This window comes from Anabrus simplex, chromosome 11 (genome assembly GCF_040414725.1).
Source record: "Anabrus simplex isolate iqAnaSimp1 chromosome 11, ASM4041472v1, whole genome shotgun sequence".
Classification (NCBI taxonomy): Eukaryota; Metazoa; Arthropoda; class Insecta; order Orthoptera; family Tettigoniidae; genus Anabrus; species Anabrus simplex.
The window spans coordinates 16,552,988-16,579,657 of record NC_090275.1 but is presented as its reverse complement, the minus strand read 5'-3'; the positions used below and the strand labels follow the sequence as shown (position 1 = coordinate 16,579,657).

Genomic DNA, 26,670 nt, shown 5'->3' with positions numbered 1-26,670 from the left:
TTGATCAAGGCCACAGTCTTAGCCCTTTCCTATCCTTACGCCGCCGAAATCATTCAATGTGTTGGTGCGATGTTAAACCACAAAGAAGTTCCAGCCCTTCAGGCAAGCAACTAAATGTTGGAACATCCTAGGGAAATGAGCTACGAATTTAGGTAGATAAAATATAATAAAGTATGAGAATATATTCTTTATTTATTCCTAAACATTACAATCCTTTCCTTAATCACCATTATGCGGTCGATTAGATTAGCAGTTTGCCTTTTTCTGCCACTAGAGCGCTAATATCAGTCATAGCATTGTTTCACTTGAGCACCACTAGGAGCGCTGATGTGAGGGTATGCAGAGTTCCGCCTAACCCCTTATAACTACACTCGGTGTGGAGATTTTTCAAAAAATCAAAACACGCTTGGGGGTATTGAACCAAGGAATACATTGCAGAAAGAATAATGTAAGTAAGTAAGTGTGGCTAGAATTTGAATCAAAAAGAAGACGATTAAAGAAACATGCGATTTTAGACTGTTTTTCCGGAATTGCATTTAGGTTGGAAGTTATTTTCAAAATATGTTTTTTTAGTTTGATAGAGACCCACAATTTGAAACCTTTCCGAGCCCTTTAGCCCTTCAACTTTCAGCACAATTGAGAAAATTACTTAAGTTTACGTTTTTCGTAGTGTGGGGCCCCTACTTTGCTAAGAAATGTTTTAGACATTAAACAAGAAAAAAAACATTAGAGCTGCAAGGTTGTAAATATCACAAGTGGATGTAAATAATATTACTAATTTAGTACATTGAATATTTTTAATATTCAGTTAGGTATTACAGTAAAAGTTAAAATCACAGTCAGTTTTACTTAACAGACATTTCTAGAAATACTCACAAAGCTTATTCTATTATATACAGTAATCTAACTTATCAATATGTACTGCGTTATGATTCATGTTAAGTAAATATCAGTATTTGCCGTACACTACTAAACACGTTATCATCAATACTTCCAAGAGACTGTCGGGTTGGAACACTCAGATTGTTATGAAACCTGGTAGAATGATGAATATACTTCTGGTATTTATGCAGTAATAGGAGAGAATTCAAACTTATTGATGTGAGTAACAAGTATACAACTGCTTGCACAACGGTTATGCTATGGGCTTTGTATGAACATTAGGGGTACGGCCTATTAGAACCCCTTGAATTTATGTTACTCTTGCTACATAACTGGACATTGGGCTAGACGACACTCCCTGTATGTCCGGTGTCCATTAGCGGCCGGCCCTTGAGGACTCCCGAGCTGTGTCCTTCCTACGAAACGAAAAAGTTTTTTTCGTATTTTCTCTCGACATTTGAAGTCAAAATATTGGACTCGAATAATGCTAACAAAATTACATTTTATTGTAAAACTGTAAATTCTCATTAATAAGGAAGACTGTTCGGCAATAAGTTATCAAACTTAGCTGACTGAGTTTCACTGCGCAGTTCACTGGTAAATAAAGGCAGGTACTCTCGAGCTTCCGTCCGAGAATACAGTATCGGTGAGGGGGTTGAGGTGTATTGGGGAAGCGCGCAGGTCGACGGTTTCGGGGGGGGGGGGGGAGGGTGCGGGAAGAGGCTTTCATTTAGGCAGATCTCGTAGCAGTGTAGCAGTAAAGATGTCCTCACAAACCCCTACACGAGCATGCGCCAGCCAAATCTCCACGGTTGCATACAATACAATAAAATAAAATAATAATTTATGACCTTTCTATTATTTATATTTTAAGAAGAAAAATAATAAATAATTACATTGATGTGTAATATTTGAGACCAGCAATTTTGATTCGCGTTTTGTGAAGGTTCGCAGCAGTTAATTAGCTTGGTTTCGCGCAAAAGACTTGAATGAGTGTGCTGGTACTGTTATGTAGCAAAGAAAGATTTGGGGGGGAAAGTACTGTGGCCGCACACCCCCCACCCCCGTCGATCTTAGAGTCCACCGGCCTCCACTACCGGTGTCTAAGGATGAACTAAGACATCAGAACATCGCTGCATGCCCACAAAAATAAGAGGAACGAGTGGTTGTGAAGAGGAGTTTCCTCGCTCGTGCTATTGGATTATCTAGATTCTACAGTGCGATCCTAAACGTGTGGGAAGTTACCGGAGGGATGAAGGGTGGATATTGCACACCAAATCAATACTAAAAGTCCCTATGATCGTGAACAGTCGAACATCTAGTAGCTGCGCTGTTTTAGTTATATGCAATGGGAGCATTAGTTCGTTTTTAGGATGAAGTCTGCAGTCAGGTACGCCGTTACGGATACTGCAGGAACAGATGTGGCATATTGTGATCATTTTGAGCGCTTCTTGTATTGGAATCCTGGTTCACTAAAATGAGGACAGCTACTGGACAAAGAATGTGTTCGTACTTCCCGTACAAAGTTGCAGGTCATAAATCCCTGGAGGGTATCTCGTTACTGAGTGGTGGTGGCGACGAAATAAAACTGATTGTCCCTAACTTGGTTTGGACTCGCGTGTGAACTTGTTTCGTCTGGGGAGTGGTTATCAGAGGGTTGTAAATAAGGTAGTGACACTCGCAGTAGATTGGGCATGCGCAGATAGGATATGTGAGCGATCAGGTGGCGCTGTTATCGACATACAGTGTGGAGTTGACCGTCATCCAGTTGGGAGTGTCGTTGCTGTGTGGGGTTGAAGTGAACAGCGTCGATTTCACCCTCCAAAACTGCGTTCTGAAAAGATCAGCATTCCTGGATTAATATCGAGGTTACCAGTGGCAAAAATGCATCAGAATTTTATCGATGATTACGTGAAGCCTGTGGCGAGAATACATTGCCATATAGAACGGTGTTACGATAGGTCAAGGCGTGTCGTGCGGATCGGAATGTGACCGCGAATTTACACCGTACAGGTCGGCCGTCCATTCCTCAAGATCAGATCGACACCGTGAGTGGTCTTGTGTCCGTAGACCATCGATGAACTGTCCGGGAATTATTCGTAGTGGATGGTCTGTTATCAATCATTGTGACGAAATGTCTTAACACGAGGGAACTTCCATCCCCATCCCTTTATGTTCCACATCAAGTACAGAAATGGCACGGTATGCACTGGCTGGCATCCACCTGGACAAGTACCGCAACGAAGGAGACTCATTTCTGCAGCGTATTTTCGCCATTGTTGAGACGTGGGTACGAGCCTACGTGCCTGAATTAAAGCGTCAGTTGAGTGAATGGCGTCGCCCAGGTTCGCCACGTCCACAGAAATTTCGATAGGAACCCTGTCGGGTGAAGCTTATGTGGATTATGGCATACGACTACAAGGGTGTTAGTCTTACGCGTGCTGTGCCTGAGGGGAAAACTGTCAACCGTGACTGCGATTGCCAATTTCTGGAGCGACATCTGCATCGGGCTCTGCGGCGCAAACGTCAACATTTATTGCTAAACGATCGCCCTAGCGTGTTGCATGGCAACACACACTGTCATGTCGGAAACAATGTAAAGCTGTTATGGCAGCGGTGGCTTTGGGAGGTCTTCAAACACCCTACGTACTCGCCGGATATGAGTCGTCGTAACCTCAACCTGTTTCCGAAGTTGAAGGAACCCGTCCGAGGCCACCGATTACCTGACGGGGCATATGTACCCCGCGCAATCATCGACAGAGAACGCCTTGCCAACCGTCTGGATCGACTTCCCGACTTTTCGGGTGACTGTATTGAAGGAATGGAATACAGTTGTACTTGTCAGTTCATTAAATATTGCGTTTTAGCAATATTGCCCTCGCACAGGTGACTGTCCGAAAGAGAGAAGGAAACTACTGTGGTGGCTGTGAAATATGGTTCAGGAGCGATAGTGTGAGCAACATGAACGTGCTGAGAAGAGTTGAGGATGAACAAACCTTCATCAAGCTAATAAATAAATAATAGCGTATGACCTCCGGAGAGGCCTGGTGCAGGTCTTTTTCTAGTAGACGGCCTATTAGGCGAACTGCATGTCTGTGAAGATGAGGGCCCTATCTAGGATGATTTCTAATGTTGAATACGCCACACACACCCAATCCCTGAGCCATTGGAATTAACCAATTAAGGTTAAAATCCCCGACCCGGCCGGAAATCGAACCCGGGACCCTCTGAACCGAAGGCCAGTACGCTCACCATTCAGCCAACGAATCGGACATGATGATGATGATGATGATACCGGGCGAGTTACCCGTGCGGTTAGGGGCACGCAGCTGTGAGCTTGCATCCGGGGATAGTCGGTTCGAACCCCACTGTCGGCAGCCCTGAAGTTGGTTTTCCTTGCTTTCCCATTTCCGCACTAGGCAAATGCTGCAGCTGTACCTCAATAAAGGCAACGGCCGCTTCCTTCCCACTCCTATGCCTTTCCTATCCCATCATTACCATGAGACCTACCTGTGTCGGTGTGACGTAAAGCAAATTGTAAAGAAAAAACATGATGATGATGATGATGATGATTATGATGATGATGACATTAGTTTGTCATTCAGCCAAGTTTCACAGGAATCTGTCTGCTCCAGTCCCAACAGTTACTAAGCAGTCGTGATATAAGTCCTTCAACATGGAAGCACGAACGGAGTCCTTCAAACGTCACAAGACGAGAAAATAATTTCTTATGTACAGTAGCTCTCTCCTGAAAAACTGCACAAAAAGTCCTTCTTGATCATTGAAGTTTTGAAGCTGATGTAATTTTAACTAATTATGTCCAAACTTCTTTAAAATTACAAGCACTGGCATCCGTCTCTGAAACACACAACTCCTTGACACCGGCAATCCTTCAGCTGAAGCAGATCACACGCCGTCTGCTCTTCCTCAAAGTCCCTTGTTGCAGATCTTCAAGCGCTCGTTGTCACACCCGTCTCCTTCAGCTTCTTAAGATATTTCTTCACCAACATGATTCCACGGAGCCCATTGACTGAAAGGAAAAGAAACATAGCATGAAAGGCAGCCGTTTTGAATTCGGTAAATCCAGTCTTAATATGATTGAAAATTATTAGTTGAGCCTGAGAAGAGGATATGGAGCACCGAGTGAGTGGCTGAGTGGTTTGGGGGATACTGTGTTCGAACCCCACGTTTGGCAACCCTCAGGATGGTTTTCCGTGGTTTCCCATTTTTCCCATCCCACCATCGTCGCCATTAGACCTACCCATGTCTGTCAACGTGAAACAAATTGTCAAGAAAAAAAGTATGGAGCTGATTTTTCTCCAACTAGTATCTCAACATCAAGTCGAAAACGCATATGATAGTAGCTGGTTGACCTCAGGGGCTGAAGATATGTGGGTTCGATCCCTAGATATTGCACAAATGGCAGCATTCGTATCATATAATTCGTTTAAAAGACTGACTCTGAGATACTGCGGATTGCGCGTTCCATTGTAGTAATTTTAGGTTAGCCTATTACGACATTCAGAAGACACACATAGTCTGTTTTACAACTTGCTTTACATTGCAGCAACACAGATAGGTCTCATGACGGCGATGGGCTACGAGTGGGAAGGAAGCGGCCGTTTCCTTAATTAAGGTACAGCCCCAGCATTTGCCTATTGTGAGAATAGAAAACCACGGAAAACCTTCTTCAGGGCTGCCGACAGTGGGGATCAAACCCACTATCTCCCGAATGCAAGCGCACAGCTGCGCGCCCCTAACCGCACGGCCAACTCGCCCGGTATATATCCTTTCACTCCATCCATAGGGCAGATACAGAGTTCTGATAAATCGAAAAAATATATAGCATCAAGACCAACGTCCAACAATATGGCAGCTAATCCTGCACACAACATTCCTATGCCATGTTACAAGATAGCTCCACCTATCAAGATCTACGTCCAACAATATGGCAGCTGATCCAGCACACAACATTCCTATGCCATGTTACAAGATAGCTCCACCTATCAAGATCTACGTCCAACAATATGGCAGCTGATCCAGCACACAACATTCCTATGCCATGTTACAAGATAGCGCCACCTATCAAGATCTACGTCCAACAAAATGGTTGCTGATTTAGAACGCATGTTTATGGCCATTCATATTCGTATTATGAGAAAAAAATTTCTTGCCTTCGGTGACGTTACCGTGTGTAAGGGGCTTAGCTATGACCTAGATGAAACGCCACTCAAAGACAGTGGGAACTCGTTTAAAACACGGCGACATTTGTACCTACTGTATATAGAAGGCAGTGCTGTGGCACACGGTAATAACGTGAGAAAGAACATTGGTTGCTTGGTTACCACACTGACGGTTTTCTGTCCACGATAAACTGTCTACGCTAAATTAATGACGCTAATTAAAGCCCAAAAACTATTCATGTTTAAAAGGACCATCATCATCAATGGAGCCCGGCAAAAGCGAAAGTACGCCGGCTAGTACACGCCCATAAGGACCTCACAGAAGTTAATATTGAACTACGGACAACTAAAAGAACTACAGAGACAGAAAATCAACTCATACAACTTCACATCGATGAAACCAACCAGACGGCAAGAAATTTGATACTCAATGCGTGAACACAGGACCAATAGCGAGAGGATGAGGAAGTATTGTGAAGATAAGAACAAGAAGACCATTGCTAACTAATGAGTCTACGTAGACAATAATAATAATAATAATAATAATAATAATAATAATAATACATTAAATAAAACAGGCCTCTTACAATAACCTTTGTAACTTAAATAAGACGTTTAGACCGTATCCATAGACCTTCAATACTGAAAAGCTTCAGAAATTTCGGACTCCTCCCAAAATTAATCAAATTTATCGAACACACCGTGAAAATGAAAACCTACAAACTATTTTCCAGTCAGTGACCGAGTCAGGAATGAATGAAGCCCCGATCTTGCGGCGAGGATAGGAATTGTGCCGGGTGCCAAAGCCTGTCGCACTCCTCTGGGGCAATAATTAATGACTGGCAGATGAAATGAAATTATATTGGAGAGTGTTGCTGGAATGAAAGATGACAGAAAAAGCCAGAGTACCTAGAGAAAAACCGGTCCCGTCTCTGCTTCGTGCAGCACAAATCTCATATGGAGTGACCGGGATTTGAACCACGGAACCCAGCGGTGAGAAGCCGACGCGCTGCCACCTGAGCCACGGAGGCTTCTAGAACACACCGTAACAAACACAAAATGTAAAGCCAAGTTCAGAGGGAAATTTCCTGAGCATTCCTCATAAGAACAGGTGTAAGGCAGCGAGAATTCCTGTTCGACTGTGCTTTGGAGTGCAGGAGATACTGGTACGAGGATAACACTAAGAACATCAAAACTGAAGATACGAAGATAACATGAATTTCTACTGCCTGGGATTCGCTGATTACCTTGCCGACCTGTCAAACAACAAGTGAAATCACTACAGGAAATTGCGCAGAAAATAGAAATAGATAGAAATCATATTTACTACGCACCACTCGTAAATAAAATCACAATAGAAGAACAGTGAATCAAAATAGTTGGCAAATGTACATATTTAATAGAAACAGTATTTAAAGACCTTCCGTGGCTCAGGCAACACCACGCCGGCCTCTCATCGCTGTGTTCAGCGGTTCAAATCTCGGTCATACCATGTGAGATTTGTGCTGGTCACAGTGGAGACGGGACAGGTTTTTCTCCGGATACTCCGGTTTTCCCTGCCATCTTTCATTCAGACAGCGGACCACGTCTGAAGGAAACGATTTTCGTTCTTTGGACATCTATTCATGATACCAGAGGGGAACTATTAAAAATTGTGGAACAGTTCGAGCAACATTAGTTTAAATACAGAAATCAAGGAAGAATTAAGGGAACTATAGTTTATAATAGAAGATTTAAGAAACAAAACATACAAAATCAGGAAACTCACAATCAGACACCAAATAGACGCGTAAAAGAATAGAAAGTTAAGGTCCAAGAGAATAAAGAAGTACTGGCCTGGCAGGAAACTGAAAACCCTTTCTTTTATAAAACTGACTGAAGTGGAGCGCTGAAGGCCATAAAATGTAAATAACTAAACAAATAAATTATAATAATAGTACTGCACAAAACTCCTTTTCTGTAGTCGTAAAATTGATGAAAGATGTGTTCTGACTGTTCCTGGAGGTCCGTTCACTGCCTGCTTGGTTGGGTGGGAAGAAGGGGTTAGGGGGTATGGTTGCCATGGGAACGTGGACCCCACTGCGGTTGCCATGGAGATAAACCTGCCGGCGGCGTGTGTTGCTTGGAGTTGCCAAACCTTTCACTTGTGAGCGGTCTGAACGAATGAACAAGTGAAGCTGAAGAGAAGGGAATGCAGGAATGTATCAACACCGTATAATGGCAAGTCCCTCCAGTCCTATTTGTCAAAACGCTACTTTTACACTGACTGGCCAAAAGCCACGGGAACGGGTGTCCCATTAGAATTGTGCCGTGTATGGCCGCTGAGCGTTACAGCTAGCTGCGGCGTAGCTGAGCAGTCTGTCACAGACTGCAGTGTCGCGAGTGGGATGATCATCGGCGCACGGTGCATGGGTCATAGCATTGCGGAAATTACACGCGAATTCGGGTTTCCGACGTCAACAGTGTCGAGGGTGGATCTTCAATATCGCAGAGTGAATAAAACCGCCGCACGGGAAGACCACAGGTGTTTAACGAACGGTCAACACGTCGCCCGCGCAGAACAATACTGGGCACTCGACGGGCTACTATCAGTCAGATCACCGCTCATCTGAATGTTGGGAGTCGGGAAGCCATTTCTACCAGGACTGCAAGGAGGTAACTGCACCGCACAGGCTTCATCAGTCGAGGACCAACTCGTGTCCCTTTGATGACACCTAGACACAGAGCTCAACGACGTGCATAGGCCCGCGAACATCGTCAGTGGGCCATGAAAGAGTTGAGGCGTGTGGTATGGTCCGATTAATACCGGTTCCAGTTGCATTGAGCTGATGGGCGCGTGAGGGTGTGGCGTATGCCCCATGAATCTATGGATCCTGATGGTCAACAAGGTTGTGTCCAGGTGGGATATGGATCATTTCTGGCATGGGCGCCGTTCCCATGGTTGCAATTAGATCCCACTGTCCGGCTGCAGTGGGCGCTGACAGGTGCACATTATGTGAACATCCTTTCAGCCCACCTGCATCCCTTTCTGGCCCTGAGTACCCTGCTGGAGATGTCATGTTTCAACAGGACAACGCTCTGTCGTGGCACGCAGGTGGTTGGAGGAGCATGGACTGGCCCTCCAGTTTCACTGATCTTCGAGCATTTATGGGATGCTGTCGATGCTGGTGTGCGCTCCATGAACCCCGCACCAACACAAGAGCGGTTGTGGGTAGCAGTGCAAGATGCGCGTGTCTATATCCCTCCAAGATGATGCCGTATTGCTGTCGTTTTGAGCGGTCGTGGAGGAGCAAATCGTTATTAATATAACATTCAGTGTCTTCCCATGACTTTTGGCTCCACATTGTAATGTTACAGGTATAGTTATTACAGACAAAGCAGCATCGTTATAAGAGTAAACACAAAATGTATATATAACTTACCTGTGTCCGCTATAAGAAGGAAGATCAGGAATGTTCCCATCTGAGGGTTGCCATTGCTGAACGAGCCGACAGCTGCCATGATATATAAAAAGATCAGCACCACCATGAATACCATTTCGAAGGGTATCCATGGTCTGATAAACGCCGGGTCCTCCTAAGAAATACACAAAGAACAGTGTCAGCACAGAGTATAATTATATTAAAAAGTCACCAGGCTCTAACTTTGAAAAATGTGGCGCATGCATCTGACGAACTAAGTTGGCAAGCTTGGTTATGACCTGTTATCAGACATGGCAAAACCGATTGTAATTTTATCAGATTAATGCAGCAGTTGCCTTTCGCAGAGTGAGACATAAAAGGTCAAGCGGGCGACAATGCATTTTACGCGCACAAGGGGTAGCTTTGTTGGAGGCTTATTTTGAGTGCAAAAGTTATGAGAGATGTGTAGAAAAACGGAGACCTCGATTTCCTGATGAACCCTTACCAGGTGATCTTCTTTGTATGATCTTGTACGCAGGTTTCGTGACACGGGCGATAGAGAACGATGTGGGGAAACCGAAATTAATTACTGATACTCTCCTTCGCGTTGTTCAGCAGCACATTGAGAGAGCTCCGTGGAATTCTGTAAGACGTTTGTCGCAAGGACTAGGAGCAAATTGGGTCCACACATAAAGCGCTGAAAGAGGCAAAGCTACGCACAGATGAAGCAAGATTCTATCTCAGTGGCTTCATTAACTCCCAACCCAAAAACAAAACTCCATGGCACTACAGCCCTTGAAGGGCCTTGGCCTACCAAGCGACCGCTGCCCATCCCGAAGGCCTGCAAATTACGAGGTGTCGTGTGGTCAGCACGACGAATCCTATCGGCCGTTATTCTTGGCTTTCTAGACCGGAGCCGCTATCTTACCGTCAGATAGCTCCTCAATTTTAATCACGTAGGCTGAGTGGACCTCGAACCACCCCTCAGGTCCAGGTAAAAATCCCTGACCTGGCCAGGAATCAACCCGGGGCCTCCGGGTAAGAGGCAGGCACGCTACCCCTACACCACGGGGCCGGCACATTAACTCCCAGTACACGAGAATTTGGGCAACCGAAAATATGCATACCTTGCGTGAAGTATCGCTTCATTCTCAAAAATCAGTGCTCTGATCAGAACTGGACAAGGCAGATGTGGTTATCTACTGTGCAAATGGAGTTGGACTAGCTCTACAAATTGTGATTGTGGTGCCCCTTCTCAGTCAATCCACCACATTGTTGCTGACTGCCCAATTCGATCTTTCCAAGGAAAGATAATCGACATTCACCGTACATCGGATGAAGCAGTTGATTGGATCAAAAAACTAGGCCTAGAGTTGTAGTATTGTACGGACTTGTGACTACGCACATTTATCCTAAAACTATATATATGTACATACATTCATCATACGATAAATAAACTAGTCTGAAAGCTAGCGCAGGGAGGGCCAATTTACTGCCTGCCTAGCTGCACAGAAGGGAGTAGGGCAGGGCCTCTCAAACGGCCAAAGTCTCATACGTGCAATTTGGGGGGGAGGAGTTCTGTGCGCTGCCCATCGGCCCGACTCGGCTCGGTTTGGACCAGTGTTTTGTCTCGGGGTGGCTCGGATAAGCTCGGCTCAACTCTGCTCGGATGATGGAGCACCGCAGAGCAAGTGAGGAAGGGGTAGACAGGCGGAGCGACAGAGGAGCAAGACAGTTGTAGGGAATGAGGGAGAGAGCGCTATTGCTCAAAATCCAGGAGTGGGGGGCCTGCACGCTGGTCAACCTAGCGAAGTCGTCTTTTGCACCTTACGCCGCGCAGTGCACCCTGAGAGACCCTGGAGTAGGAGTATGGTTGCCATAAAAACGTGAGCTGACCCTCTGCCATGAAGAGGAGCCTGCTGTCCACTTGGAGTTGTCAGACCTTTCACCTCTCAGAAACGACATTACCTTCCCCGGGATGAGTATACTCTAATAATATGACGTATAGTCGATCTCTTTTTTCTTGCATGGCCCGAGTGTCAACTCCATAGAACCAATTGGAGAAGACGTAGCATCTCAGAAGTCTATTTTTCAGATATAAACTAAGGTCTCTGTTTCTCTTCTAAGTGCCCTGAAAGATAACACGCTACTCCTTAATGCAGTGGCTCCACACTCACCTTTCTAGCACCATACGCCAGCATCATTCCGCAGATTATATTTAAGCCAATCACGACGGCCGCTATCGATAGTACAATTAGGTACTCTGAAAAAGAAAGCAGAATAATGATTATGATCATTATATTAATAATTCGGTATGACATAGGAAAACATAAATTGCATGTTCTTTGTTCATTATTTGTAAATTGTGACCCAAGATGTGCGGATTACTCAATTCAGAATCTTACCCCTGATACAGCGATATTTTTGCTGTAGATTTAAGACAATTAAGCCAGAACATAGATGGTGTACGAAAATTTGGAGCATATTAAATCTGTGAAACGTATCCTTGGACTTCATGGTTAGCCAGTCAAGATGCCAAGTAAGTTACTTCAGAAGAAACAAGATCAACAGAGATTAAAGAAGCTAATCGATTTTCATTCCATTGGTGAAAAACTGAACTTACGTTTTCTGGTCTTTTCGTCCAGATGTGAAAAGTTTCCAGTATCTCTGACGTTGTTTGAAACATCCATGGCCGTCCAAATGCAGAATATCAGAATGCACCCATAGGACAGCTGCAAGTAGACATGGAACGTAATCAAAACATGAATATATCGTACAAAGCGTATATCAGACAACACTACGGAAGAGCAATCGTGACTTCGTGCAGCATTATCTCGTCAAGTGCGGAGTTTCAGGTGGTTGTGCTGTGGGTTTTACATAAACATAAGTGGTACGCCCATCAGAACCCCTAGATTTTATGTTATTTCTGCTACGTAACTGAAAAACGGGATAAACGACCACTCCTAATAACCAAATTAGAGTGCGTTCTAATCTATTATTGCCTAAACACCCGGGGTCTAGATATGTTAACTGTGCTATTTCACGGCGTCAAGACTAGAATCACAAGGCTTCCTCAATGAACGGAATGAAACCTTTTGAAACGTGAGTGTGTCGTAGAATGTAGACCTCGTCACGAACGAGGCACTACTACATCGCGAAGGGAATTTATGCGAAGTGCTAACCCTCACCAGTCTTACTAGTTCCTCCACCATCGTCATTAAAGAGAAAGAACTATATACATTTGACGCCACACTAAGATTTGAAACGCTTTCTGACCAACCAGACGAAGTAGACAGAAAAGAAGTCTACCTGCCTACAGTGCCGTATTATATGAATAAATACGAGCTGGACGACGTGGAAGTGAGGGGTCTCATGGTCGGTGTGAGAGGGACAGTCCCTAACAAGACGATGGAGCTGATGGAAGTCCTTCAACATCAGTACCGAGGAGTTCGACTGGGAACTGAAAGCGCTCAGGGGTTCTGTCTGATACTCACGACACCACATTACTTGTCCTCTAAAGCAAAGGAGCTTCCCTTTCTGAACCATCTGACTACAGAGCCATCTGCATACTTTCTGCTTTATCCAAAGTGTAGAGTTCATCGCGCATAGATAAAGAACAGACTACATGACGGCTTACAACTTACGTCACTTACTTCATCCACTACAATCTGGTTTTCGTCAAGCACACACTACTACAACGGCGCTATTGTTGGTCATAGAAGACATTCGAGTAACAATGGAAAACAAAAAGTGACATTTTGAATACGTCTAGACTCGAACAAAGCTTTCAGTGGCGTATACTGATGGCTACCAAGGCTATCAGTGAAGCCCAGACCTCAAGTGCGAGCAATGGAAATCCAAAGTACATTATAATGTAAGCATCTGACACATTGTTCCATTTACAAACCTTGAAAGCAATGAGGAATAGCGTCGCACATATTTCTGAGAGCAAGGCGTCGGAGACTGATATTGCAGCCCAGACTCTCTTCCCTCTCCCCGCGACTCACCTCAAGCGCCTTGCTGCTGTATGCCTGAAAGGCGCGGGGACCGGGGGGATAGGTGTGCTAGGCTTCGGTCCGTCAGATCGCCACTGCTATCAACCATGCGTTATTCAACGTATGTACTTCCTCACTTCATACTTCTGACTTTATTATATAGATAACAGAGTGATGGTATTTCACTCCCGTTTACTTCTACACTGCAGGGCTGCTGTTATAGGAGTAATGTAGTTTTATAGGTAGATCTGCTAAAATGAAATGCAGTCTTGCAGGTTTAGTGTTCTGTTTTGTTGGTTGGAATCGACCCAGTGATCATGGGTCGGACACCACCACTCCCGAGGAAGCTAATTAACCAGTGAACGATGAGTACAGCCGCTGTAAAATTCAGCATCTTTATTTAATGATAATGATAATAATAATAATAATAATAATAATAATAATAATAATAATAATAATAATAATAATAATAATGGTGCATGGCATCTTTATAGGGTTGGTGGTGACCTAATGACAATAAAATAAATGGCGAAGACTTTATAAACACCTAGTCCCGAAGCCACGGGAATTACAGTATGAGGAGGTTGATTCTTAAAATTGAATAGGGGCCATTGGACCAAAGGCAAGCATTCTATCCATTCAGCCACAAAGCCGCACTTCAGTTTGCTAAACCATAGGCTACCATCTCGACTGATCAGGTGTTGAATATTGGCAGTGACAGAGGCCAGGACATTAGCTTGTGAAGCAGCCTTGACAACACAGCAGACTTCTCCGTTGGCTATTGGCTGCAGCTCAAACCGCTTAAGGTTTAACGTTCACTAAACCAACTATCGAAAAGGGGTAACATAAGTCTAGTGGAAGCCCACGTCTTGATCCCAGCATACGCCACTGAAAGCTTTTGACTCTGTTGACATTCACATTTTTTCTCGAAATTGTATTCCCTCCATTCTCGGATAGTGCCCTCCTTTGGTTGCATTCCTACCTGCATGGCCGTCGGCAGTGTGTTACAGATAGGAAAAACAAATCAACTTGGTGCTCCGTGCAGTGTGGTGTGCCCCAAGGGTCAGTGTTAGGACCCCTTCTTGTTTCTATTTAAATTAATGATGTCACCCAAAACCTAGCGCACTGCAAATACCATATTTACGCTGATGTACAAATATACATCAACACACTCCACATGTAATATTTTCGGCTATAGATAAAATCAATTAGAATCAAACATAATTTTCTTCTTGGTCTTCGAGATGTGGTCTTACGTTAAACCCACCAAAATCTCAAGCCATCATCCTTGCATACCCAAAATTACTCGCTAAGATCAATCGACCAAAGATTCCATCCGCAATATTATATAATACTGACATACCATTCACGTCATCAGTAAAAGTCCTAGGCGTTACATTCGATGATGACATGTCAATGAAAAACAAATATTACAAGCATCATCCAAAAACATTGGCTGCACTGCACATGTTGCGCGGGTATAAATACGTATTTCCTGAAAAACTCAAAAAATGCTTGTAGAAACTCTGGTTTTTCTCATTTCGACTATCGTGACGCGGTTTATAGAGATGCTGGGTGCAAGTTATTGAGTAGATTACAACGTAGTCAAAATGCATGTGTGAGATACGTCTGTAACCTACGGTACTATGACCATATAACTACCTATCCTTGTCCCGACTAGAAATCCGTCCCACTGTGCATACCCTATGCCATCTCCACAAAATCTTTCATTCTTCACAGCCATCTTACCTTACTTCATATTTCAAATTCCTCTCTTCTTATGACAGTCTTAACACTAATCTACCAACAATTCCATCCTTGCTTTACCTACCCATAGAACTTCCATTTACGAGAATTCATTCATGAATGAAACCCCCTTCTCGAAAATATCAGAGGGTTAAGGGCTATTTGCACTTTCAAGGAAACACTTCGGAGACATTTTATGCACCAGTAAGGATCATCTCTAAACTTGATGCAGGTACTCACAACCTGCTCTGGAAGAAGATTAGTTTAAAATTCTTAACCGTTTCTTTTTTCAAATGATATTAAATTTCATGTACTACCTCTTTTTTACATGTTGGATGTTAGTTTTAAGATTTTTCCTTTTATTATATCTAATTTATTTCATCTTAATTTAATCTCATCACTCTTCATACTTGTATTATTATTATTAATTCAGTTTGTATTAAAACTAATTAGTGTAATATAATATATGTGCCTGGTTAGATGGAAGAGAAGGGCTGACGGCTTTAATCTGTCCAGGTAAAATAACACATTACTGAACTAAACTAAACCTTTCACTTCTTACCTAAAGCTATAACCATAAATGTCACTGTATTTTCTAATTTTTATTACAATTTACTGTGGATTATATCAAATGAAAATGCAAATGCAAAAACCTGCAAATACAAAGATTCAATATTTTACTAAACTGACATTGTTGTCTATGTTATTATTCAGCAATTTTTAAATATGTATTATAAATTTTGAATTGTTTCTGTTTATTTTGGTGCTGCTTGTTTAACGTTGCACTAACACATTCAAGGTTGGCAAGTTAGCTAGCGTGGCCTTAATTACGGTGTGAAAATGTGAAACCTCGGAAAACCATATTCGGTGCTGCCAATGGTGGAATTCGAACCCACTATCTCCCGAATGTAACCTCACACTGCCAACTGCCTCGGTGGGTGCTTTTTATCCGCCATTGGCAATTTCAGTAAATGATGTACTTCTTGGTATCATGTTTCTTGTATTTGTATGTATAACTGATATATATTAAACATATAACAGATAAACATCAAGGTTTGATCAACCAAAGTCCCCTATAGCTCATTCCATGTTAAGGAAACAGTGCTGCTCTTATGGACTTAAAGGGAGTGAACACACCCTCGCTGAGACAACCACAATTCCTCGTGAGGAATATTATACTGTACTTTGTAATGTATTATGAATGTCAGGTAAAAAGGATTAGGCATTTTTGACCTGAGTTATTAAAATAACTACATAACATTTTCTTTTTCATAAATATAGTCCTAGGGAGGAAGCACAATGGCTGGAACAGCCATTGCTTCGTCGCCTTCCTTCATTTTCCTTCTTCTGTGTTGCTCGTGTAGTCCCTCACTCTGTGAACCGCCGGCAGCTCACTGCTGTAGTGATGTCATCTACAGTATTTATTTGTTGCGCGTGTGTTTTTAGGCTTTAAATCAGTGCATACTCGTCTTGTGTTGAGTGTGAGTTGGTTGTATATTGCATAATTGTGTGTGTTCTATTATTTTCGTACTGTACAGAAGTTGTTACTGAATATTTTAGTGTTGTGGTGTGCGTCATGGCGCAGTGGCGTGCACTGAACCCCATCCTGGGGTAAAGAACTTCGCATTAACATTTCCTTATTATTCTTTAGAACGCTTTTTATAATGTTTTAAAAAATGCGAATATCTAAGCCAAGCCAAGTACAGCTGTCTCCACAATCCGCTAGCACTACCGGAGTTCAGCTTCTCCTGCGAGCTGGGTTTCCTTGCCGGCGCGATAGGGAGCTATCTCCAGCGAAATTTAAGGTCGCTTGGGTGATGCTTACAGTTGAAGCTTCCTCGAGGCGGAGCTGTGGCCCCTCCCCCGACAGCCATTTACGACGACAGGCCAGCTAGCTTAAGTAAGGGGTGTTCGTTTTAATACTTGACACTCGAAGTCTTCAGCGCCACACACTAGAGACTGCGGTGGTGGTGGTGGTGATTATTGTTTTAAGAGGAAGTACAACTAGGCAACCATCCTCTATATAACACTAATCAGAGGGAAAGAATGTAAGGGATCCGACACTTCGAAAAATGAAGGTATCAACCAAAGGAAGACAAGGGCCACGAAGGGCGTGAAAATGAAAGACTTCCTAGGCCTCCATACGTATTACCGTCGGGGTCTGAAAAGAACAAGAGTTGACCAAGGGAGGTCGGATAGGACAGATGAAAGTGAGGAGCCTGGCACAAGTAAGTGGAAGCACAAGTTGGCCCCGTGGTCGCCAACCCACGCTCCAAAGTTCAGAGCCCCTGGGGCCCCTTTTGGTCGCTTCATACGACAGGCAGGGGATACCGTGGGTGTTATTCTACCGCCCCCACCCACAGGGGGACACTAGAGACTGCAAGAAAAAGTATCAACGTCTTAACAGCATAGCCACTTGCACATCGTCTTGCTAATGAAAATAGAGCCAGTGTATGAAATCAATTGTAATATATTGGATTATAGGTGAAGGTTTCGCGAGTTCTGTGGAATTATTCATGAATAACGTGTGTTATACGTCGTGACAAATATTTTTCCTCGTTTGTCGTTGATGCACGTACACTCACTATGCGAGTGAAACTATAAAACTTCAACGACGGTAAAATACCAGTTAAATTTTGCTTATTAGTTTAGATTAGTCCCAGTGTATTTTTGTGAAAACCATGACTGTACTATCACGAAGCGTCACCGGGTGAAACTGTAAGTACATTGTTTAAAATCTGCTATAGATTAAGTTATGATGGTGTCGTCACTGCCGTGAATATCAATTTGGAAGTATGTGCGAGCATGTGGTTGAAAATATTATTGAAAGATCTTTCTCATACTTAGTGACTTTCTAGTGATATTTGAGCTTATTTTTATCGACTTATAAGCATGGTGCGTTCGCAACACCGAATACAGTTGCATGGTTGGTGAATGCTAGTACACAGGATCGCTCACTGTGCTTGAACATCGACATGAAGATAAAACCAGTATTCAAAATTGAGTGAAGGGCATAATAAAATATTATCATTCGCCAAATTACAATCTACTTTAACCCTTCTCTGGTTCATCCAAACCAACATCAGTTTCATAATTTGTTACTTACAGCTTGACATAATCCAAGATAGAAGGTTGCAGTTTTCAGGGAGACCTTTTGGGCGCAACAAACAACAGTTTCTTCATCACTGTTCTCTGTGTTTGCCATCATGTTCCTGTAAGAGATAATAATATTGTGAGCTATATCGGTATTCTGAAAATAAAGAAAATATACTTTAGGGAAATGAAAATTGAAATTCTTCAGTCAGTCTTAGAATGAGCAATGCTAAAGGGATCAAAAGAATTCGCAACCTCGTCCTCTTGCTGAAAATCGAAAAGTAATTAGCCAAATGAGACGGAACGAGGCCTCTAGGAAATGCCAAAAATGTGCAAGAAATATCAAAATTCACAACACGAGTCCACAATCATCACTTAGAGACAAACATAAAACTAGAGCCAACAAAATCTGGACTGAAGAACACCAGAACATTTCAGCAAGATGGCAAAGAGATTTTGGGAAAAGAAAAAAAGCATCGAAATCTGGTATACCGTGTAAGTTCAATTGTGCTCCTCAGCTGGGCGTAAAGATAGAGGAAAAAAGAAAACCACTTTTCCATTCGCGAAAATCGAACGATGATAAATATGTCTGGGTCTTGACCATCGATCAAAGGCTGCTAATTTCAGATGACCGCCAGGTTGCTAGATAACATTACTTTACATCTCAGTCTGCACGGTTGCTAGGTAACAGTACATTACATCTCAGCCTGCACGGTTGCTAGGTAACACTACTTCACATCTCATCCTGCACGGTTGCTAGGTAACAGTACATTACATCTCAGCCTGCACGGTTGCTAGGTAACACTACTTCACATCTCATCCTGCACGGTTGCTAGGTAACAGTACATTGCATCTCATCCTGCACGGTTGCTAGGTAACAATACCTTACATCACTGCCTGCACTGTTGCTAGATAACACTACTTTAAATCTCAGCCTGCACGGTTGCTAGGTAACAGTACTTTACATCAGAGCCTGCACGGTTGCTAGGTAACAATACCTTACATCACTGTCTGCACTGTTGCTAGATAACACTACTTTAAATCTCAGCCTGCACGGTTGCTAGGTAACAATACCGTACATCACTGCCTGCACTGTTGCTAGGTAACACTACTTTACATCTCAACCTGCACGGTTGCTAGGGTTACACTTCCGTGACTCTAATTTCAGATGACCCCAGCAATACGACATATTTATATCCAGAAAGCTAAGCAGATGTCCTTAATGACCAATGAGGGTCTTATTGGTTTATTATTTTTAATTTGCTTTACGTCGCACTGACACGGATACCTCTTATAGTGACGATAGTCTTATTAGTATCGACCGGACGTTAGAGACTAAAAGAATGTTAAATAGGCAGGCAAAATGACACTAATAAATCTTGAAAAATTGGCATAAGAATTAAGTACAATATATAAATGCAAATGTAATTTTAATACTTTCACAATGTAAAATGTAATTTTAAAACTTTCAAAAACAATGTCGAATTACTGTCTAGTGTTCGAATATTGGGAAGGGAGGAACCTCCTGCTTTCCTCCACAGAGAGCAGATTTATAGTTGGTGACCGCTACATGTTGTGAGATAACGTTTCACAAACACATACCACCGAATTCCGTAATGAATTGTGTCAGTTTGTTTGTAACGTTGTCTGTTCGTTAGGTGCGACGAAATAACTGCCCAGTAACTACTGTACGCTCCCTCACCAGCTAGGGTTACCAACCTGCTGAGTGGGAAATATTACTGCTATTTTGACTAAGGACAGCAGCTGGTATAGATTTCTTAACGGCCCTATATATGACCAGTATTTTAATTGTTCTAATCCTATAATAAGGTAGCGAAAGGGAATTTATGACTGCTTAGTGTACAACGAAAAGTTTTGGACTTCAGATTTCTAGATTTCGTGAAGCAGGACTTTCTCTTATTCAAGACAAATGAAGAAGGGTGGATCAATTATTTTCAAGAAATATCTCCGCCAGGTAACTTAACTAAGTAAAAGCAATAGTTGAACGAAATTCTGGCTATAAAAATGTATCGGCTGATGTAATCCGGGGTGGTGCACAGGAACACCGCCATTCTATGTGAGCTGCATCTTTCATTTTCACAACATAGCAAAAATTCCAAAGTTTCTAGCAGTATCCGAAATCGAACCTGGGCCACCGTGGACGGCAGCTGGAGGTGGACGAAAGAAAATGAGTGTGCAATTAGTGAAAGCTGAACTTTTGTATAAGAGAACATTTGAAATGTTCTTATTTGCAATAGGTTTCTTGGGAATAAAACAGAACTTCTCGAAATAGTTTCCTCTCGTTCGAAGTATACAGTTAAAAGTTAATTTGATTTCAGAAATATAAGTTTTTGTCATGTTCCACAACATTTCAAGGATTATTCTTAATCTCTTGAGAATTTTAAAAGGGTATGAAGACTAGTGCCAATCTTCTTTATCTTTTTCTACTGCTTTTCCCACACTTGTGGGGTCGCGATTGCGAACGGTGTCGCACATATTGATTTGGGCCTGTTTTACTGCCGGATGCACTTCCTGACGCCAACCATATATGGAGAGATTTAATCACTATTGTGTGTTTCTCTGGTGGTTGGTAGTGCGGTGTGTTGTCTGAATATGAAGAGAGTGACGGAACAAACACGAACACCCAGTCCCCGCGCCAGAAGAATCCAACATATGCGATTAAAATCCCCGACCCGGCCGGGAATCGATGCTGGGACCCTCTGAACCGAAGGCCTCAACGCTGACCATTCAGCCAAGGAGTCGGACACGAAGACTAGTGTCAGCAATAGTTATTTAATCCGTTTACCCTCCAGGGTCGGTTTTTTCCTCGGACTCAGCGAGGGATCCCACCTCTACAGCCTCAAAGGCAGTGTTCTGGAAGGTGAGACATTTGGTCGAGGATACAACTGGGAAGGAAGGCCAATACCTCACCTGCTATGCTAAACACGGGCCTTGTGGAGGAGGGGGGTATCGGGAAGGGAATATTGGAAGGGATAGGCAAGGAATAGGGAAAAAAGTAGCCGTGGCGTTAAGTTAGGTACCACCCGGCATATACGTGGTGAAAAAGTGGGAAATCACTGAAAACTACCTGAGTTGGGGATCGAACTCCCTCTGCTCACTCGACCTCCCGATGCTGAGTGGACCCCGTTTCAGCCCTCGTACCACTTTTCAAATTTCGTGGCAGGGGCGGGAATCGAACCCGAGCCCCTGGAGGTGGCAGCTAATCACACTAACCACTACACCAAAGAAGCGGACCTAGTCTCAATAATCACATTTTTAATACCGATTAATTTCTCATTTCTTTCACCCTGTAGGGGACGTAACTTACGTAGTTAGTGTTAAATAAGATTCCGTGTAACTTAAGTTCAGTTCATATGTCGCTAGATGGCCCTCTCAATGATGGGTGGTACAGTAAAACCTAATTAGGACAAACACTCTTAAGACGAAAACTCGGTTAATTATTTGGTCCCGGCAGGGATACATTATTTGTCATGAAAAGTTTTATCGGTTAACTTGAATTTCGGTTAGCCCGATTTACGAACAGTTCTTTTCCTTTCTTAGCGGTATTTGGTACTACTCTGTTTGTAATCGTCTTCCTGTTTAGTTTGAAGTCGAAATTCACATCACTCGGAAAGCAAGCATCCCAATGAAACGCACGCAACAACCACCCCGACCCCTCGGCGGTCAGGTTATAACTACCTGCGAAGAAATCTGGGTGTTCACTCAAATTGATTAGCGCGCAGATGAGCTTCAAGGAGCCTCAAACACAATAATCACGTCTAAACAATGAGACAGTACAATTAGATCGACTACCACAAAATTACAGTGCCTATATCCTGTTTCTAATTCCTACGCGTTACAGTGGAATAATAAAGTTTTCTTTATTCTAGAAAAGTTAGGGATGTACTCCCTTTCTTACACTTAACAAGTCTTAGCCTAGAACACCTACTGATGACAATAATATTAAAACAATAATAACAGTATTAATAAAATAATCAAACTCTACTGATAATAAGGAAGAATCATGTCATGCATAAGAATTCACATCATCTATATAACACACATCCTACGTAGAGTACGTACATTAAAAATATATGAATAATAAGCACTAGATATGCTGTACTACTTACAGGAAAGTTTCAAACATATATGTTAGGGCTAGCCACAATGTGGCTCGCGAGCCGCATGCGGCTCTTGAGTCAGTATTGTGCGGCTCTTGACACCAACCTTAGAGTAAAATTAAATGATATACAGTAATTAATGGAATCTAACGACATCTCGCGGCTTAACATTATTAGCGCTGTAGGTCAGTTGTAAGGTATGGGAGATGAAGATAGTTCCGGCGCCTTCCATTTGATATTGCTTTGAGCGGGAGAGTGTGTCGTGAGGTGAAGCCAGTCGCGTTCACGTATAGCCTCACTGACATACTCTCCCGCTCAAAGCAATATCTTCCTTGTAAAGATATTTCTGAATTGGCCCAGACTGTATTTAGCTTTCATAGCAAGTTGAAGCTTTTTGAGAAAGACCTTCAGACTAAAACATTTTCTCACTTCAAATGTTTGAAGAAAATTACTGAAAGCCTTCCTGACGTTCAGGTGGAAAATGAAGATTACGTGAGTAAAATGTCTGGCCGAAGAAATCAGTGGCAGATCACTTAAACCTTCATTTTCATTCCTGGAAAATCCTTTTCCTGTTGGTAGTCCTGCTTCCTCACCAATAACAAAGGATACAGCAGCTGTAGAGTTGGAGCTACAAGAACTGCAAGAGGACGAAGGACTAAAAGGACTCAAACGAAGTGGTATTTCTACCATAGAATTTTGTAAGAATATTCCAGAAGAAATATACACTAACAAAACACTGTGCTAAAAGACTATTATCAATATTTGGGACTACTTATGTATGTGATTCACTGTACTCAACGATTAAATTCATTAAATCTACATATCGATCTGAACGAACTGATGAACATTTAATTGAACTTGTGCGAACTGCGCTTACCAATAATTATCAGCCAGATTTCAAAAAACTAACAGAAAAAATGAACACTCAAAAGAAGCACTTCTCAAAAGTAAAATCTTATTCCTTCATGTGTACCTGAAAAATTATGTTCTATGTAGTGTAGAAAATAAATGTTCCTTCATTTGTTATAAAATGAAAAACGTGTCTTCATTTTATACACCATTTTCTAAACATGCTTCCAATTTTTTTGTCTCCTAAATTTGCGGCTCCCAGAAGTAAGGTTAGTGGCCACCCCTGATTATATATATTTCAAGTAGATACCGAGATATCGCCTTCAATTGAGAAGTGACGAGAAGGATTAGTAAGAAGAGGAACTGTGAGAGGAAGAGGAAATAGGAGGAGGTGTTTTTGTGACCAAAATATTATGATTCATGCATGTTTGCCTATTATTTCGACACAGGCATGTTTAAAAGCAAAGCTGCTGGACATGCTCCTGATGTCCGCCGATAACAGATTCCATTGTCGGGCTGTGGTAACGGCGAATGATTTCTTGTAGTTCTGTGTACAGAAAGGGATAAACACATAGTGCTACGAGATCGGGTACTTTTGTTATGGTCTGTGAGAGGAGTTTGATGTGATCACAGAGATATAGTTGGGGACACCACACCACTACCCTCCAGCAGCCAAGGCCAAGGGGGAAGTGTTTCATTCCCCTTCCCGTAGGGAAGGGGCGGGCCACCTAGAAGGTTACGCCTTCTCAGCCCGATGCCTATTAGGGGCTAATAGGATTTACTACGTCTGCCGCAGTCAGAGTTGCCAAATCGTCTACCTCATTAGCACCAAACGAGCCAGAGCAGGAATAAAACATTTTCTTGGAATTTACTCTTTTCGATGTAAACTAAATTATTATTATTATTATTATTATTATTATTATTATTATTATTATTATTATTATTATTATTATTATTATTATTGTAGCTCAGGAATTTAGACATGAAAAAAATAATGTTCATATTGTATTATGGCGATCTAAAGTCGCCTAGGATTATTTTGTATTCGATTATACCGTCACTAATTAGGACCAATTTAAGACTCAGCTCGTGGAACCTTGGTCGTCAACCCATGCTCCCAAATCAAAGAGCTCCATGGGGACACTTCTTACGATGGACAAGGGGTACCATAGGTGTATTCTATCCCCACCACCACCCACAGAGGGTCATGACTTAATATCGAAACCTCCAGTTTCATCTGAAATCCGAATCACAAAGGCGTGACCTTTCATTTAAGAACCCACGTGTATTAGCGGGGAATCGAACCACGGCTGTCGTGATATAAAGCCTGTTACTACTATGCCACTTGGCTATCACGCTACAGTCCAGGAAGATGAGCATATTCTCAACTTGGCAGTTATCTGAATAATAATAATAATAATAATAATAATAATAATAATAATAATAATAGTTTAGGATGACTAGTTCTAGAATATTTCTAGCCGCCACACTTGTAACTTACCTCGGTCGAAAGGCGCAGGTCCAGTAGCACGGTCCTCACAGCTGCACAACAATCACACTTGTGAAAGCTCCTGCTACATGCTAGCAGACCCTCTTAAAATGTGTTCCTTATGTCGAAATCCTGGCGTCGCTTCCTCTCCCCATTCTTGAAACTGAACGGTCTTCCAGTGAATCTGTTTCCAGTGGAAACTTTGGGAACACCTAAGCTCCCTTTCCTCGACTTGATAAGTGCATCGTGTGAATGATTGCGTCCTTCTGTTTGCAGCCAGCACTATGTCCTCACATTTTCGTTATAACGATTCTACGGAGAGGGATGGGTCATGCAGCTGAGAGCTTTCATTCAGAAGTAAGTAGGTTTGAATCTTACCGTGCGCGTAGCTCAGAAGTTGCATTCGCGAGAGAGTGGCTTCGAAACCCACTGTCGGCAGCCCTGAAGATGGTTTTCGGTGGTTTCTCATTTTCACACCAGGCAAATGCTAGGTCTGTACCTTAATCAATGCCGCGGCTGCTTCCTACTCACTTCTAACCCTTTCCTATCCCATCGTCGCCATAAGACCTATCCGTGTCTGTGCGACGTAAAGACAAATGTAATTTTTTTTAATAATCCCATTTTCACATCAAGCAAATTCTAAAAGGTGTACCTTCCAACCATTGCTGCTTCCTTCAAAGTTCTCGTCCTTCCTTACGCCATCGTCGTCAAAAATCCTTACTGAATCACTCCTATATTAAAACACTTGCCGAGACCTATCTGTGTCGGTGCGACGTAAAGCAACTACCAAAAAAAAACCACTTGCCGCCGGGCTGACCGTTCCAGTGGGACCATATTCCGCTACCTCGGCCTCTCCCAAAACCGTAAAGGTACTTAATGGGACGTAAAGCCAATTTATTATTATTATTATTATTATTATTATTATTATTTATTGCCAAAAAGGTGATTCTAGCCATTACTCCCAACCAACACCTCCCTGTACGTCTCAGATACATTAATCTCGTTAGTAACAACGTACCATTCCTTCCTGGATCTAACTAACGTCGCGGTGGTTCGAATCGCCGCCAGTGTATGAGGGATTAAAAAGTCTCATCCCTGTAGTTCATATTTCACACTTAACTGAAAGTCGTATGGCTTTGATCACGAAATCACTGGTCGTATACAGTAAATACAGTTAGCGTGCATTTAGACTCTTCTCTCTCCTGTGAGCTTCCATCCGGGAAATAGTGGGTTCGAACCCCACTGTCGGCAGCCCTGAAGATGGTTGTTCGCGCTTTCCCATCTTCACACGTGGAAAAAAGTGTAAAATTAAAACAAAAACGTTTCTCTCCACTCCACTCCGCGATAGGAGTTCGAACGTCGTCCTGATCTTAACAATCTCGCACGATAGGGTCTTGGACCAGCAAAGGCTGAATAACTTGAGAGAGTTCAAGTGGTTCAGACGGTTCAGAGTGCTGGCTTTCTGAGCTCAGGAAGGTGAGTTCGATCCACGCTTAGTCCAGTGGTACTTTAAGAGGTTGAGATACACCGTTCGGTATAATAGTGGTAAATAAGACTTCTGCCATTTTTCACGATCCTAGAATCATGCGGTAAGAATGGCAAATGGTAGAGTAGGGTTTATTTTTAAGAAACGTAAATAAACTTATCCGTGTCTGTGGTGTAGTTTGTGTGATTACCTGCCACCCCCGGAGACCTGGGTTTGATTCCCGACTTTGCCACGAAATTTGAAAAGTGGTACGGGAACTGGAACGGAGCCCACTCAGCATCGGCAGGTCAGCTGAGTTGAGGGTTTCGATTTCCACCTCAACTATCCTCAAAGTGGTTTCCCACTTCTTCATCATTCCTTCTAGGTACTGGTCTCCTTCCCAGTTGTATCTCAGGCTCCAGAACACTGTCCTTGAGGCGGTAGAG

At 42.8% G+C, this 26,670-nt stretch overlaps 1 protein-coding gene across 1 annotated transcript; it reads right to left on the bottom strand.

Annotated features, from left to right (window-relative positions):
* Positions 1 to 788: 788 nt before the first annotated feature.
* Positions 789 to 24,832, bottom strand: LOC136883558 (uncharacterized). Its single transcript, XM_067155939.2, has 6 exons — positions 24,772 to 24,832; positions 18,314 to 18,419; positions 12,090 to 12,198; positions 11,644 to 11,729; positions 9,488 to 9,641; positions 789 to 4,912 (listed from the first exon to the last, which is right to left on the bottom strand). The coding sequence occupies exons 2-6, from the start codon at positions 18,413 to 18,415 to the stop codon at positions 4,833 to 4,835; spliced, it is 531 nt and encodes a 176-aa protein (XP_067012040.2). The 5' UTR covers positions 18,416 to 18,419; positions 24,772 to 24,832; the 3' UTR covers positions 789 to 4,832.
* Positions 24,833 to 26,670: the final 1,838 nt, after the last annotated feature.

Coding starts and splice junctions, on each gene's coding strand:
- LOC136883558 (XM_067155939.2), bottom strand. CDS start 18,415: ATGATGGCAAACACAGAGAACAGTGATGAAGAAACTGTTGTTTGTTGC. Junction 12,199..18,313: donor ATCTTGGATTATGTCAAGCT/GTAAGTAACAAA, acceptor GTCTACTTGCAG/CTGTCCTATGGGTGCATTCT. Junction 9,642..11,643: donor TGGCGTATGGTGCTAGAAAG/GTGAGTGTGGAG, acceptor TGTATTTCTTAG/GAGGACCCGGCGTTTATCAG.